This window comes from Neofelis nebulosa, chromosome 2 (assembly GCF_028018385.1).
Source record: "Neofelis nebulosa isolate mNeoNeb1 chromosome 2, mNeoNeb1.pri, whole genome shotgun sequence".
Lineage (NCBI taxonomy): Eukaryota > Metazoa > Chordata > Mammalia > Carnivora > Felidae > Neofelis > Neofelis nebulosa.
In genome coordinates, this window is record NC_080783.1 from 32,477,862 (window position 1) to 32,495,677 (window position 17,816).

Below are 17,816 nucleotides of genomic sequence, written 5' to 3' on the forward strand. Positions count from 1 at the left end.
CACAGCAGAACTAAAGGTTCTATGTTGAGGAGTTGTAGATCAAGAAAGCAGTGAATCAAGCACACCTCTGGATGCCCTAGTCACATGAGGAGTTAATGGCCCTCCATTCTCCACAGTTCTCACTTGATGTACATTATGTTGTGTCCTGTTTCTCTCCTCTTCCTTCTCTGCTGTGGCTTCCTCTCTCCTGCTTTTGATGAGTCCTCTTCCTCTTTTTGTGCCTTGCTAATTTTAACAGAGTTTTTTTCTTATTGTTTCTTTTGTCTGATTTACGTTTCCTTCCTCCTGCTTTTATTTTGCAGGAGTTGTATCTTGCACAGTTGGGGGCACTCCTTGAACCTGGAAGTTTTTACAGCCTCGCTTATCTAGTGCCTGTTTTTCTTTGGAATTATTTATCAGATTAGAGCAGCATAGGAGGTTTTTCAAAAACTGTTTTTGTGATAGAGCTACTGAAATATAACTGGTCATAAAAAATGAAAATTTTATCTCAATGAATAACTCAGAAGAAGCTTGGAACTGTGGTATAATGGAGGAGTAATTGAGATATGTTAATTAAGGGATCTTCTCATTGCCTAAATTATTTATGGGCTTTGAGAATACTCATTCCAGGTTGCTCTGCCTATAACCAAATTGTGATTGTGTGAAACTGCATCACTTTTGTCTTGCAAATCCACCCAGTTATAATTATAACACAACACACTGTGCAGTTGTCAGACTTTAGTAGGCATAAAGAATATGTGGGATGACTTGTTCAAAATGTCTTAGGACCCTGGAAATTAGTATTCAGTAGACATTAGACAGACCATCTTAAAACGGACTTTACAAGAAGCACCCCAGATAATTTTAATGTAGGTCATCAGGAGACCACAACTGGAAATAGATTGCCAATCAGCATCAAGTCCAAACTCTGGTATGGCTTATAATTTTGCCGATAATTCCTTTCCAGCCCCATTTTCCATGGGTCTACACCACATATCTTATGCTCCAAAAATGTTAAGTCACTTAGAATTCTCAACATGTCTTACTTTGTCACAGCTTTATGCCCTTGCACATCGTGGTCCCTCTGTCTAAAACACTCTTCCCCTTCTCTGCCTTGCACATTCATTCTTCAGGTCTGGACTGAAGCGTCATCCCTTTCCAGTCTCCTCAAACTAAATTAAACTATAGTCACATAACATACCCCTGTTGTAGTACTTAACACAGTGTTTTATCATTGTTGGTTTCCTTGTCTGCCCCCTACTAGATTATACATTCCTTAAAGACAGAGGCTATCATGTCCATCTCTCTTCCCCCAGTGTCTAGCACACAGCAGGTGTACAGCAAATATTAAATTAAATCAAAGCTTCTCTTGCCTCTTTGGAACATTGAGCATGTTAGACCTGGAGAAATGCTGTAGTGGCAGCTTTGTACTGCTGCATTCTGGGAGTTTTCATGTGGTTTTAAGTACATATATACATACATACGTATGTATATATATATACATACATACATACATATGTATATATTTTTTTTAACAAAAAAACAATTATTTTTGAATTGTTAAAGGGACAAAAGTTTCAGTAATAAATAAGGCACCTTTGTTTAATACCATGTATTTTTCTTGCCACTCTCTAAACATATGACTTGGACTTCAATTTCCATTTGTGTAATTATCTCTACATAATATTCACAGTAGTCCTCTAAATATTAGCCCCTTCCTAATAACTTTTACACAGTTAAAATACCATTTCTGAGTAAAATACCATTTCTCCCCCTACCCCTTTGCTTCTGTGTTTGAAAACACAGTTGCCTTCTGGGGGAAAAATAGACTTGGCTTTCAAAGTCATATATATGACCTTAGTCCTCTTAAAACTCACTTTTTCAAACTCTTGTTTTATTTGAGTCATTGTCATGACAGTTTTATAAACACAGGCTTTCTCCTTTGCTCTTTATAATTTGTCCTACCTGGAATATATTTATTCAAATTCTTAAATCCTACTCTAAGCCCAGCCTTCTTGATAAAGATCACCATTCTATCTCACAGTGAGAAAATTGAATAGTAAACCAAAATATCTCCCAAGAGGAAATCTAACAGGGAAAATATGTTTAAATAATTAACTTCATAGAAAATTTAGTGGAAATAATATTGTTTCTTACTAAGGAATACTAAATGAATTGTTTTGTTGTGTGTAGTATAGCTTGCTATATGTAAGTTTTAACCTGTAATAATTGAAGCACAGTTATTGACTGTTATCTGTAAAATGAAACCCAACCTGCATATAAGCAACAGTGGATCATTCCCCCATTATTTTTGTTTTTACTACATGAAAAAAATAAATGTAAGTTAGCTTAAAATATTAGTTCAATCATTATTACCTGCAATCTGTGATTATTCTCTAATAAACGTATGATCTTGAAATAATCAGGCAACTAAACCTTCTCATTACCTGACTCCTAACCCTTCCTCACTTTTTCCAGTTCGGTATTTACTAGACATCTCTCAATCTATCTTCAAAACAGAATCTACACCCTCCCCCCACTTCCTGCTCCAAGGAATAGCAGGCAGGACTGTGTGGTTGGAGGGTAGAGTGGGAAGAGAGGTCACAGAGGTCCCTGAAGTCCAGGATTACTCAGGGTTTTCTTGATCTGCCAGTGACTATGGATTTTATTTTATATTCAGCAAGTCTGCCCTTTGGGGAATAAACCTTTTCGTTTGTGTTAGGGTACATTTATTTTTTCAGAACATAATTTCCCTCAGATGTAATGGAGCAGGGAATTAAAGTGAATATTCCCCTCACCCCCAAAGTACCTAATCTAATAGTCATAAGATAATTTAATAGTATTTGTTCTAGTATGCATTATAATTTAAAAACAAGAGTCATAAGTTCTATTTTCTTTTCCTTAATTTTTTCGTCTTTGGAGGGACAGTTGACTGTTGTATTATTTTATTTGCATTTTCTGATGTTATTTCCAGTAGGGGCATTATGTTGGGAAAATTCAGATTTAGAGTTGTGATCTAATTGGAGACAGGTATCAATATGTAATAAGGAATGAATTTCTGTACCAGATTTGCTGACTTTAACAGTACAGCCAAGAGAACTTTGTGGGGGGGGGTGTGCTATTTGGTGTGTGTAATAATTAGAAATGATGCCATTTCTGGGTGTAGGAGAATAAAGATCAACTTCAGCTTCTAGAGAATGGAGAATGGTATTTTAGGGTGTAGATATGTTAAGAAATATTTTAGGACCTAAATTTTTTTTGGAAAAGTCTCTGGATAAGTGTCTTAAGTTAATTTTTATAGAATAACCCATGTAGTGACAGAAATTCAAGAATGGAAAAAATTGGCAAAAGTTACATAAATAGTAAAAGTCAAATAGTTGCTTCATAATTTCCATATTGCTCCCTAGCCGTATTTTCCTCTACTTTAATCTGTAGTAATCCAGATAAAACTATTAATGAAAATATTTAAAGAGATTTAATAAATCTGAATAATTATTGAGTTTGACTAATAGGAAAAAACTCAAAATTAACACACTAGTCTTTGATGTGGAGGCTATAGTTCTGTTTAGTTCTGTGATAATTTAAAATACTTATATTCATTTTGAACTATTTCACATATGCTCTACAAAATTATATGCAAAATTATATTCCTATTTTTTTCCAGTATAGCATTTTCCTTATGGGCAATTACAGTGTGTGCTCAGAAGGGAAGTGCAGGCATAATCATTATCTCAAAGCAGAATTCCTGCTAGAATATTTTAGCTTCTGGGTTATTCCAGTGTATTTAATTTTAAGATTAGGAAGGAAGAGGAAGTTGACTTTTAAATTGCAGTTTTGTTGCTTTTTGATCTTCATTATGAAGACTGGATATTACTACCCCTAGATGTTCTCAAGCTAGCAACTGTTATTTGAGTAATTAATTACCTCGTCAGGTTTTTCTTTGTACAAACATTTTATGTCTTTCTGGGTATATTTAGTGATTAAGTATGATATCAGGTTTCTGTTGAGATAGATCTGTAATTCATTAATGAATAAAAATCCTTGAACTATTAACACAAGTGAATTATAAAAACCAAATTTCTTTAAGACTCAAATGTATGAATTGGGGAATTAGTGGATGTATTTTCCATTTGTCAAGACAGAAAGCCCTGGTGGGGGGGGGGGGGCGGGGGGCGGTGCAGGGCGCCAGGGTGGCTCAGTCCTTTAAGCATCTGACTCTTGATCTCTGCTCAGGTCTTGATCTCATGGATCATGAGTTCAAGCCCCACCTCGGTCTCTGTGCTGACAACGCAGAGCCTACTTGGAATTCTCTCTCGCTCTTGCTCTCTCTCTCTCTCTCTTTCAAAATAAATAAACTTAAGAAAAAAAGAATGTCCTGATTTATACATGTTTAAGGTAGTGAAATTAAGAAATGAGAGTTAATCAGTTTACATTAGAGATATTGCTAAGCTATGATCCTTTGTAGTATTAAGCTTAAGAAAATTATTTTCCTTAAGTGATTAAATGGGATATGATCTGATTTTCCACATCCTTAGAACTAAGTTCAATTTGATTTTGCAGCATTATTTGACTCTGCAAAATTTTATCTAGTAAAATAAGGTTTAAAATTTAGTTTCATGATACTTCATTAGACAATGAAATTCCTCACATAGCATACAACCACATTTTAAGGATCACAATTTTGTTGATTGTTGCTTTGGAAGTATAATATGTGTACAAATTCTTATTTGAGATTAGGATATCTTTAATCTCTGAGGAATTGTTTAAACCAACTGACAGGCAGTATTCCAAATATTGCCTAGATCCACTGGCAATTATTAGTGGAACAATAATTATTAATAATTATTAATATATTATATATAATATTAATATATATTATATATCACAAGTTAATATTAATATTAACTTTAATTAATTAATATAAATTAATATTAATTAATATAAATTAATTTAATTAATATTAATAATGATATTAATATATATTATTAATACATAATATATAATATATGATTAATACAATATATTAATATAATATATAATTAATAATTATTAATTAATAATTAATAATTAGTGGAACAAAATTAGTGTTTCAGAAATGTGAGTCAAGAGTATGGAATATAAAATGATGATATTCATTGTGTCCCTGGGAAAGTTAGTAGGTATTACTCCAAGTTGAAGGTGAAGGACTTGGGGTCAAATTAATTTGGAATATGTTGGTTTAAGCAAAGGTAATCTTTACTAAAGATGTCTGAGAGAGAGCCAAGCCAAGAAACAGACTCTTAACTGTAGAGAACAAAATGATAGTTACCAGAATGGGGAGGTAGGTGGGGAGATGGGTGAAATGGGTAATGGGGATTAAGGAGTGTACTTGTGATGAGCACTGGGTAATATATGGAATTGTTGAATCACTCTGTTGTACACCTGAAACAAATATAACACTGTATGTTAACTGTACTGAAAGTTTAAAAAATTTTTCAGAGCCTTTATATTGAAATATAATAATCAGATTAATATTACTTTAAGAACTTTAAGTATCTGGTCAGTAATTGATCTTTGTTTTGTGTAATCTTTTTTGCCTCCTCAAAACAATGTGTAGGTTCCATGTCAGATATCCTATGATTAATGAGAAGGAAAATATCTCTTTCATGAAAGTACACTTGAAAAGTCATACATATAGGAAACTTTGTATAGGAATTTAAAGTTTTCAATTCCAGTTTTCTAAAGTTTTTTAAATTTCAATCTGGTTCCTTCAATCTTGTAGTAACTAATGAGAAAATAAGATAGAAAGAATATAGGAGGAGGAACTAATTCAACAAACTAACCTAGATAAAATATTTTGTTTTGTCTTTTCTCTGAAGTGATTTTTGGACTAAAGTTTTGCAGGATACATACTTATTTGCATCTAAACAGATTTTTACAGAATAAGTGAGATAATAACTTGCTGGATTGAAGTCTTCTGAAATTGTTTCTCTGTGGTGTTTGGAGTGTTATAGGATCAGTTAGTGGAGAAAACTGTACTACCATAAAATCCTCTGATTAATGGGAGGGCTCTGCAATTTTAGAATTACTGTTAATTTGTGATTCTGGTCATAATCTGATACATTTTGCTTTTTCACAATTTCCTAAAAATTTGAGACTTAAGTGCTCATTCCTATTCACTTGTCAGTCCTGTCTCCATTAATGATTTCTAGTTCCTTTGTGTGATGTGATCTCTAGTTTTGAAGATTTAACTCCAGAAAGTTGCGACATATATCACAAGAGATACTGCATAATTTTTCAAGTTCAGCCTGTTACTCTTCATTCTACCCAAATATCTGTATTTCAGATGGAGCAGCTATCAGATGAAGAAATTGACCATGGTGCTGAAGAAGACAGTGATAAGGAAGATCAGGACCTGGACAAAATGTTTGGAGCCTGGCTAGGGGAGCTAGACAAACTCACTCAGGTTAGAAATAGTACTTGAAAAATTATTCGATGATTTTAGTCATCACTGTGTGCTAAAAGTTTACTGTGTGGACATAAGGATATGGATATAGGTTTCATTTTTAAATACTGGTACAAAGGGAAAATGTACAAAACATTCAAAAGTCAATGAATGGTAACTCTAGAACACAGTGTTATCTTCTGTGGTTATTTTAAGAAGTCTAAAAACAAAAAAATACTTGTTGCAGAAGTTCTGTTCATCTAGAGGGATTACTTAAAATCTCTTTTGTAAATTGAGATTGCTAGCTAAAAAAGTTTTAAAATCTAAAAGTCTAAATTTTAGCAAATCTTATTACATAACTTAGTAAATATGAATATATTTTACAACATAAGTAATGTCTTCATATGCAAGTATTTTCTATTACATAATTCTAGAATACTGACAAAACTTCATTCCTGGCTGCATTTTAAAATAGTGGCAAAGCTTTTTCATCTTGTTTTATTGGATCTTGGGTTTAAAAAAGGTGGAATAGTGGGGTGCCTGGGTAGCTCATTTGGTTAAGCATCCAACTCTTGATTTCAGCTCAGGTCATGATCTCACAGTTGGTAAGTTTAAGACCCACATTGGGCTCTGTGCTGACAGCACGAAGCCTGCTTGGGATCCTTTCCTCCTCTCTCTCTGCCCCTCACCCCGTTCTCTCTCAAAAACAGGTAATAAAACATTTTTTTTTAAAGGTGGAATAGTAACTCCATGCTATTTCAATGCAAATGGCATTTCTACTGGTTTGGTACTTGTATTCTTCCCAGTGTTTTAAATTTCTTGCCATATAATGTAAAGAGCCACTCACCAAAAAAGTTGGCTCCTAACCCAATGCTGTGACTGTTTTGTTTTATAAATTTTTTTTTAATGTTTATTTATTTTTGAGAGAGACAGAGTGTGAACGAGGGAGGGGCAGCGAGAGAGGGACACAGAATTCGAAGCAGGCTCCAGGCTCTGAGTTGTCAGTACAGAGCCTGACGCAGGGCGTGAACTCATGAGATCATGACCTGAGTGGAAGTCAAATGCTTAACTGACTGAGCTACTGGGCACCCCGTTTTTTTTGTTGTTGTTGTTCTTGTTGTTTTTGGTTTTTTATTGTATAAATGTGTCTTTAGAGACAAAATTAAAACCATTGCATGCTGTGGCTTACTGCTAACAAGTTGCTTTTCAACACTTTAGAAATTTTCAAAAAATGGTTTATGTACTTTATTAGCTGCTTAAACCTCAAGTTTTTGTTTCATTATTTTAATTTACTACAAAGTGTCATCTGTGCACCTGTATCATACATACTATGTTAATGGGATTTTCAACTTTATATTAAATTGAGTTTAACTTCTAAGTGGTTGGTGAATCCTCTAAACTCATTTGTAAAAATTTTTGTGTATTTGCCTTTTCTTGGAAGAAGGGTCATACATAGCTTTTACAAAATTCTCATGATACTTCCCCCCACCCTGCCCAAACACCCCAAAAGAGTTAAAAACCATACTACTTGGTTACCAATTTCTTGGTGTCAAGGAGTATTTCTTAGTATTTCCCTTGTTCCCCCAGCACTGTGGGCACAGCAGATAATTATAACAAGTATCTGTTTATTTGAACTGGTAAATAGATGGACTCTTAATATGTCCTCAATTATATTCAAATTCTTTTACAAAAAATATTATCTACCTGTTACTTTTCATTTCCACTGAGAGAAGCATTAGGACTTAAATTGCAGAAGAGCTGGGTTTGAGGTTGAAAGAATTTCCTGACAGTTTTGTGAAACTTTGAAATAAGGCAGTGAATGGTTATAGAAATCCTTCATATGATAGCTTTAAAAACTGGTTGGACACTATCTGAATGGATTCCTTTTATCTTGAGACAAGTGAATAAAGAAGGCGCCATTCTAATCTAATTCCATGATTCTACAAAAAGACTATCCAGCATTCTTTTTGTATTTGAAATCTATTTGATTTTAAATAGAAATTAAAGTTTTAAAAGACTATTCCTAATATTTGCAAATTTATTTAAATAGACACCAACTACTGACCTTTCCCCTGAATTTCTCTGTTGTAAGCATCTTATATTCTTTATTGTAGAAAGGTTAGAGAGGAAAAGTGTCATTTAAAGAGTTACCAAGATAACTTACAAGACACTGTCCTTAAGTACAGTGTATTTCTAGACTTATAGGCAGTATCACAGCTGGATTACATTTTGTCCCCCTCTTAATAGAGTTTGAGAAGAAAAAGGATATTCCGTCGTTGTTTGAAGTTGTAGCCACTCTCTGTTGAGATCTTAGGTCTTAGAACTTCTGGGGAAGATGGTGGAGTAGGAAGATCCTAAGCTCACTTGGTCTGATAGATACAACTAGGTGACACCCACATCAGTGTAAATGACCCAGAAAATGACCTAAAGACTGGCAGAACAAACTCTCCGTAGCTAAATGTAGTGAAGAAGCCACATCCAAGAGAGAAGGAAGGGCAGAGACATGAGGGAGGGGCATCCTGGGTGTGGAGAGGGGAGAGAAGCAGATGCTCACATGAGGGACCCTGCATGAGGAAGACATATCCCCATACATTTGGCTTTGAAAACCAGAGGGGCTGAATGTCCCTTCTTATAATCAGTGGAGCTTAACACTTAGAACTTTAAAATCAGGGGGCTTGGCTCTGGGAGACCCAGAAGGGCTAGAGGAAACTGCCCATGAAGAGGCAGCACAACAAACAGCCCCACTGAGATAGAGCATAGAAGCAACAGTTTGAAAAACACTGGGGTAAAGGAGAGGAGGATTTGTTTATTAATCTCAGAGTGTGTGCTGGAGGGGCAAGGATCATTGGGGACTTCTCCAGGAGCAAAGGAGCCAGCTGGCACCATTTCCCAAACCACCCTCCTAGCATAAGCCCACAGACACCTGTAGGAACCAGATCAGAGCCAACCCTCATTACCTAACTTGCTAACAGTGTGCCCTGCTCCAGCATTCTGCAGACATGCGCCCTCTATCCATGCCTCAGCTCCGGGTCTCTTCCCATAGCAGACCTATGCAAACCTTGTTAACACCACACATTCCACCCCACACTTCTGTGGACCTGCTTCCTCCAACCTGGTCTGCCTGTTCCAGTGGCGTTAGGTCCCCTGCCAGAGCAGACAAGCCCAAATCTTGCTAATACTGACCACCCTGCCCTGTGTTCTCCTGTGGTCCTGCCCTCTCTAATAATGCTTTTGGCCAGAGCCCATCCAAAGTGGTACCACAAGCCTAGCAGTAGCAGGGTGAAAGCAACTCCAACAGGGATTGGTGCCACTCCAAAGTGACTCCTGCCCTGGGACTTGGCCCAGCAGTGGCCCAGCAGTGGACTGGGGGCAGATGCCTAGTCTGACTGTAGGTCCCGCCCAGCAGTGAAAAATTTTCAGGGGATAACAGGGAGAGAGCCCTGCAGTTTGGTGTGATTACAGCTCTAGCAAACACCTGGTCTCACTCAAGTCAAGCCCAAGGTGACCCCATAATGGCCCACTAATGACCCAGGGGCCAAACCCTACCCACAATAGGCAAAGAGGACCATTGCAGATGACTAGGCTGAAGGCAAAAGCAGGTGAGCCACGATAGCACTACAAAACCTCTTCTCTGTAAGACCAATACTTTAAAGAGCAGGAGACATAGCTGAATTTCCTAACACGTAGAAACAGACACAGAGAGTTAGACAAAATGAGGAAACAAGAATATGTCTCAAATGAAAGAACAGGACAGAATCACAGCCAGAGAGCTAAACAAAATGGAGATAAATAATATGTCTGATAGAGAATTTAAAGTAATGGTTATAGAGACAGCTCACTAGACTTGAGAAAACAATGGAGGACCTCAATGAGATCTTCAGCAAGATAGAAAAATTAAAAATACAGTAGATGGTGCACCTGAGTGGCTCAGTCAGTTAAGTGTCCTACTCTTAATTTCAATTCAGCTCGATCTCATGGTCATGAGATCAAGCCCCACGTCAGGCTGAGTGTGGAACCTGCTTAAGATTCTTTCTCCCTCTGTCCCTCCCCCACTCATATGCACGCGCGCACACACACACTCTCAAATTAAAAAAAAAATACACTAGATGGAATAAATAATAGACTAGAAGCAGAACAGATTAGCAGTCTGGAGGACAAGATAATGGAAAGCAGTCACGCAGAACAGGAGAGAAAAAAATAATAATACAGATTGAAAATAGACTTAGGGAACTCAGTGACACTAACAAGTCATAACAACATTTGCATTATAGGGATCCCAGAAAAAGAGAGAGAATAGGGGGCAGAAAACTTATTTGGAGAAATAATAGCTGAAAACTTCCCAGATCTAGGGTAGGAAACAAATCCAAATCTAGGAGGCACAGAGGACCCCCAACAAAACCAACCCAAGGAGGTCCACACCAAGACACATAGTAATTAAAACAGCAAAAAGTAGTGATAAAGAGAATTTTAAAAGCAGCAAGAAAAAACAGTTATGTATGAGGGAAATCCCATAAAGCTATCAGCTGACTTTTTAGCAGAAACTTTGCAGGCGAGAAGGGAATGGAATGATATATTCAAAGTTCTGAAAGGAAAAGACCTGCAACCAAGAATACTCTATCCAGCAAGGCTATCATCCAGATTAGAGAGATATAGAGTTCCCCAGACAAGCAAAAATTAAAGGAATTCATGACCATTAATCCAGCTCTACAAGAAATGTTAAAGGGGACTCTGAGTGGAAAGACCAAAAGTTAGAAGTGAGAAAAGTAGGAAGCACAAAAGCAGTAAAATAAGTATTTTTATAAAAATAAGTCAAGAGATTCACAAAATAAAAGGATGTAAAGTATGACACCATATACCTAAAACATGAGGGGGAGAGGAGTAAAAGAATGGGTTCAGGGGTGCCTGGGTGGCTCAGTCAGTTGAGCGTCCGACTTCGGCTCAGGTCATGATCTTGCAGTCTGTGAGTTCGAGCCCCGCATCGGGCTCTGTGCTGACAGCTCAGAGCCTGGAGCTTGCTTCAGATTTTGTGTCTCCCTCTCTCTCTGCCCCTCCCCCCTCATGCTCGCTCTCTCTGTCAAAAATAAATAAACTTTAAAAAAAATTAAAAAATTAAAAAAAAAAAAGAATGGGTTCAAACTTAGGTGACCATCAACTTCATGTAGACTGCTATATACAGAAAATGTTATATACAAACCTAATGGTAACCATAAATAAAAAACCAGTAATACATATGCAAACAATAAAGAAAAAGGAATCCAAGTATATCACTAAAGAAGGCCAAAGAAAAAAAGAGACAAACCAAAGTATAGATTCTAAACTATAGAGAACAAATTGATGGTTACCAAAGGGGAGGGGATTGGTATAATGAGCACTGAGTAATGTAAGAATTGTGGAATCACTATATTGTACACCTGAAACTAATATAACAGTGTATATTAACTAGAATTAAAACTAAAAAAAACAAGTTTTTAATAAAAATAAATACAAAGAAAAAAAAATGATCTTGGATTTCGCTTATTTTGAGTCCAGAATTTTGCCTTATCTTCAGGGTACTTCATGCCAAGAATGAGACTATGCTGGACCAAAAACAAATCCCTTTGAGGAAAGAGATAACAGAATTCCCTGCATTGTTCCTTTCTATTTCTTATCTTTCCATGTCCATATTCATACACTCAGATTATAATGAATTTATATACAATGAGTTCATCACTTGAGGTATTCGGAATGATACTCACTCTGAACTAGGATGGTCTTAAATGCCTTAAAGTAAGCATGTATCTAACAATTGGAAAAAAAATTATAGCCAAAATAATATGAAAAACAATTATACTTTTCCTTAGGACTAGAAGGATTTTGGTTTTATTAACTATTCTATGAAAGTTCACCTAATCAAACTTTATTTATCTTTTTTATAATTGAAGCCTGAAAATAATACAACTTATTAAACTTTCTTTTTTAAAGAGCTTAGATTCTGACAAGCCCATGGAACCAGTAAAAAGATCTCCTCTTCGTCAGGAAACAAATATGGCCAATTTTTCTTATCGCTTCTCCATATACAACTTGAATGGTAAGATGTAATTGGAAATAAAATGTAAAATAGCATACTAAATTATATAATGTGGAAGCAATGCAGTTACAGTTCTGAATAGCTCAATGTAAAAACTACATGCATAACTTCAGTAAGTTCGTATATTTCTTGGTTTATGCATTTTATTACTAATTGAAATGATCACAGAACAAACTGAACTGGAACATAACTAAAATAGTTTTCTAGTGATTAATAATTTGACCAGGTACATACTCAAGTTGGAACCCTATGACAAACTTAATTGCATTGTTGTATTTTCATTGAAATGAAGTCCAGTGAAATTACCTGTTAATTTTTAAATCAGCTCCTCTGGCCTTTATTTAATGTATCTTGCCTAATCAACTTTATAATATTTGGAATTGACATCGTAATCTGCAATTTTTTTAGGCCTTGTATTTTTCCTTCTATGCTCTCAACTCTTCAGGTATTAACAGCTCTACCAAGGCACTGATCATATTAACAGCATATAGCCTACGGTAAAAAGTTGGATGGGGGATGTGGTTAAAACCATAGGACACTATATGATTTTTGCATTATTTTTATCTTTCAACTCATAATTTTATTCTCTGCTGATTACTATAAATCTTAAAAGATGGACTATTTGCTTCTAAAAATTTCTCTGTGAATTTAAAACAAAAAACTCTTAGAAATATATATTTGGTAGGCTTTAGGCCCAATAGGATACATTTCTTTGCTTCTTCCCCTGCATTCATTAGCAGATTTATAATAGAATGTATAAATTCTCATTCAGCGTGATCTGGACACATCATGTATATTGTTTATTGCAGAAGCTCTGAATCAGGGAGAAACTGTGGATCTGGATGCCCTGATGGCTGATCTTTGCTCAATAGAGCAGGAGCTAAGCAGTATTGGTGCAGGAAATAGTAAGCGTCAAATCACAGAAACAAAAGCTACTCAGAAATTACCTGCTAGCCGACATGCATCAAAACATGGCACTTTGAAAGGATTGTCGTCCTCGTCTAACAGAGTAACTAAAGTGTCACATGCCAACTACTCCCTGGATGACATCACTGCACAATTAGAGCAGGCTTCCTTGAGCATGGATGAGGCTGCTCAGCAATCTGTACTAGAAGACACTAAGCCCTCAGTAACTAATCAGCACAGAAGAACAGCATCAGCCGGCACAGTGAGCGATGCTGAAGTGCGCTCTATTAGTAACTCCTCTCGTTCTAGCATCACCTCTGCAACGTCCAGCATGGACTCATTGGATATTGATAAAGTAACACGCCCTCAAGAACTGGATTTGACACATCAGGGGCAGCCAATTACTGAGGTAAGTAGATGGAACTTTTTTTCCTGGTATTTTAGTACTAAAAAAGGGAGGAAATTACATTTTTTTAAATGTAGTTTTAATTAACTATCTTTTTTTTTCTACATTTAAAATTTGTCAAGGATCCCTCTAAGCTAAGTTTTCAAATCAGACTACAGAAGGAATATATTACCAGATACAGCAGTGTCACAGTAATTAAGAGAGTTTCTTCATTTTATTCTTAGGCTGTTTGAAGCCCTTGAATTAATATCATTTGTTTCACATGATTTAAAAACTTGAAATGTGATTTATATTTGATGACATTTTGCAAAGCTGTTATAGTTGTTAAGCTGATAATAGTTGCTTTTAATGTATGTTTATTATAAAACAACTTATGAAAAAGATACCTATCACCACTGTAGTCCTCCAATATTCTATTTTGTTATCAAAGAGTAAGTGTACTGTAGTGAAAAAAGCCACTGGACTTGGAATCAGAAAACTTGGTTCCAAGTGTTATCTTTGCCACTCACTACCATTAGGACCTTAAATGAGTTACTCAACCTCTGTGGACATCAATTTCTCATAAGTAAAATGGAGCTAATAGCACAGGGTGTACTCCTCATCTGGTGGTTCAGAAAATCAAAAGGGATAATATATGTGAATGGATTTTTAAAAGGCAAAGTTTTTTGGATGTGTTGGGGCAAGAGTAAGAAATGGATATATGTTAAAATGAGTTTAGCAAGAGCTGAGTTTAGTGTAGGTAAATTCTTTATTGAATATTTTTGTCAAGAAGAAGGCAATATTATTACAGGGTAAACAGCAAGAAAGAAGAAAATCAGTGTGGGCAAAATAAAGCCAGCCTTCCATTTGGTTTTTGTTTACAATGCTCTCTACCACAGAGTAAAATAATCTATTTGTGAATAGTCAATACTAAGTTAAAATCTTGGCAAACGTGATTTAAAGAATCACAGAGAAATTTAAAATTTACACCTATTACTCAACATTATTGATTTTCTCCCCATTGATTTAATTCATTAGATTAATTTCTGTCAGTAGCTCCTTGTACCCATTAATGTACCTAGCTTGTTCTGGGCACAGTGCGGTATAAAAGAAGCATGGATCATGGTGGTTTGGAGATAAACTCGAGTTTTGTTGCTTGTAAAGAATACGTACGTTATATCAATCTAAAAAATAAACTTTGACTTATTTAAAATGAAGCTCATTTAAGTGGTATGTATATTATATAGAGAACTTAAAAATTGATTTCTGTCTTACAGTGTTTGGGGATTATATTTAGCACCAGCTCCACAGTATGTATCATTTATGTCTTTTAGATTTACCCTTTGGAATATGAGCAATATTTTATTAGGGCTATGCTTTCTTGGTTATTCTGTGTTTTATATATTGATATTCCTTCCTTCTAATCAGGTTACTTTGAGTTGGGTCAAGATGTATGTGGTCAGGTTATGAACTAATCATTAAGTATCTTTGTGTTTCATCTGTAAAAATATACTCATTATATAAATTCATACAATAAAATGAAAAATGAAAAATCCTCTCCCAGCAAACTCTTCAAATGCGACCTTGTGGCATTCATAGGCAAGGATACCTGTGTTCAGTAGTATCATGTTTAATGTAAGACTTCAGTATAAAGTTTGGTGAGTAAACCAGGAGTAAAGCAGGGAAAGAGTTGAAGCCTTCTCTATCCAGCCTGTTCTTTTGCCTTGCCTGGATGAGTAGAAAAGTGGTTTAACAAATCTGGAACTTATTTTAGTGCACTTTTTTATGGATCTAGTCTGTTCTTCAAATTAAGAAAACCAGTTGAGGCTTACTAAATCCCAAACCCATGTATCAAATTGTCCCTACACTCAAATACAATTTTTAAAGCATATTTTAATTACATTTGCCTGCATGGAGTTTAAAGAGGCCAATAGTTCTGTGAGGGTTGTTACAGAAAACACTGCTACACATGTGTACAAACATGCTATATTCTCTCAGAGGTTAGAACTGTCTGCTCTTTTAGCTGATTCTCAGGGTATTTACATCTATATCATTAAATCTATACTTCTATTACTATTTCTTGATTTATTATAGTTATATGTGCTATCTTCTGACTTCTTGCTCTGGAAGATTAGGATTTAGACAGTTCCTTTTTAGACAGCTCCTCTCCCTTCTCCCTTCCTATCCTCCCAGTGTATTTTGGTTGGGATACTATTCAGTGTTTGTATTATCATGACTGTATACATGCAGTTTGGTGCTAAATTCTATATGCTTGTCTTTTCTTTCTTTCTTTCTTTTCTTTTCTTTTCTTTTCTTTTCTTTTCTCTCTCTCTCTCTCTCTCTCTCTCTCTCTCTCTCTCTCTCTCGTTCTAAAATTTTTGGGAGAGATAGGGAGCAAGTGAGAAAGGGGTAGAGAGAGAGGGGGAGACAGAGAATCCCAAGCAGGCTCTGCAGTGTCAGCGCACCGCCCATTGCGGGACTCAAACTCAGGAACTATGAGATCATGACCTGAGCCAAAATCAAGAGACGGACGCTTAACCCACTGAGCCACCCAGGCGCCCCAGGCTCTATGTGCTTTTATTACATTTCCTTTCTGGGACATTACATTTTGCTTACCTGGAATTAAAACTTGTCTTTAAGTTTAAAAACATACAGTTTTTTTGTATGTTTATCACTATTTCAACTCCAAACTTTCCCCCAGTTAATTAAGTCTCTTGGTTCAAACAAAATTAATGTTCTGTTACTATCATCTTAAAATTCTTTGTTGTCTTTTGCAGTCTTTGCTGTAGGATCATTCTTAGGTCTTTTCTCTCAGGTGGGTGAGCTTCTCCAGAGAAGATTCTTCCATTCTGCATGGAGGGCATATGCTTGGCTGCCAGTGCATTAACAGCCCATTTGAGAAGGCTTGCAATGTGAGGTGGTCCTCAGTGTTCAGCATGTGAACTTCTGTCTGATCCCTTTAGGTCAGGATTTCTCAACGTTCACTACTAACATTTTGGGCTAGATAATTCTTTGTTGTGGGAGCTATCTTGTGCATTGTAGGACATTCAGCAGCGTCACTGACATCTATCCACTAGGTGCCAGGAGTACATACGCCTAGTTCAGTTGTGACACTTGTGACAACTAGAAACGTCTCTGGACGTTGCTATATGTTCCCTGTAAGGCAAAAGTTCCCCTTCAAGAATCACTTTTTTTTTTTTAAGTTTATTTATTTTGAGAGAGAGAGAGCTCACGCACACATGATCAGGGGCAGGGCAGAGAGAGAGAGAGAGACAGGGAGAGAGGATGCCAAGCAGGCTCCACACTGTCAGCACGGAGCCTGACATGGGGCTTGATCCCATGAACCATGAGATCATGACTGGAGCCAAAATCAAGAGTTAGGTGCTTAACCGACTGAGCCACACAGGTGCCCCGAGAATTACTTTAAGTAGAAAAGGGTTAATAGCAAGTCTGAGCCCTTATTTTCATGGGAAACAATCTTGGGTGTTTCCCTTCTCCTGGCTTTTTTTTTTTAACTAGAAACTTGACTAATAAATATAGAATGTTTCCAGGTAATATTGTTTATTGCAAACTGACTCCTGATTAGTGAGTGCATATGGACTGGGAAGACTGAGTAAACTATAGAAGCCTATGAAAAGACACAGTCCTTTGTTTCCCAGTGTGCAGTGTGTCAGTTTTGTAAGTGAACATAAATACATCCCTTGAGGGATCCTAGAACCTATACTCATTGGCTGTTAAAATGTACTGCTGATTCATGTGGAGTATGAAGTTTCCCTAAGCCAGAGTGATTTCTGTACTTACCTACATGATCTCTGTCCTTTACAATGGTGTGTCCACAAAAGGCTTCTGGGGGACTGTATAATCCCTTCTAAAGATAGCATGTCTCATGCTAGCATGCTCTGTCTTTCTGCAGAGCTAAGTAAACGTGGTGCCAAGCTATGGTCTGTTGGGTCCTATAAGTGACTGTCAGTCTGAACTTGAGACCACTGCTGTTGGGCGAGTAAAGGAAGGAATCTGGGAATTAACTGCTTTCTTAAGTATGCTTTCAAGTAATC

The 17,816-nt window shown here is 36.3% G+C and overlaps 1 protein-coding gene across 8 annotated transcripts in view; it reads left to right on the forward strand.

Moving 5' to 3' along the window:
* The window catches only part of RAPH1 (Ras association (RalGDS/AF-6) and pleckstrin homology domains 1), a 107,816-nt gene that overhangs the window by 31,391 nt on the left and 58,609 nt on the right, over positions 1-17,816 (forward strand). For all 8 annotated transcript variants that reach the window (XM_058708059.1, XM_058708096.1, XM_058708103.1 and 5 more), the window contains exons 2-4: positions 6,305-6,424; positions 12,365-12,470; positions 13,280-13,785. In XM_058708059.1, the coding sequence (XP_058564042.1) occupies positions 6,305-6,424; positions 12,365-12,470; positions 13,280-13,785 (732 nt within the window). The remainder of the gene's footprint in view (positions 1-6,304; positions 6,425-12,364; positions 12,471-13,279; positions 13,786-17,816) is intronic.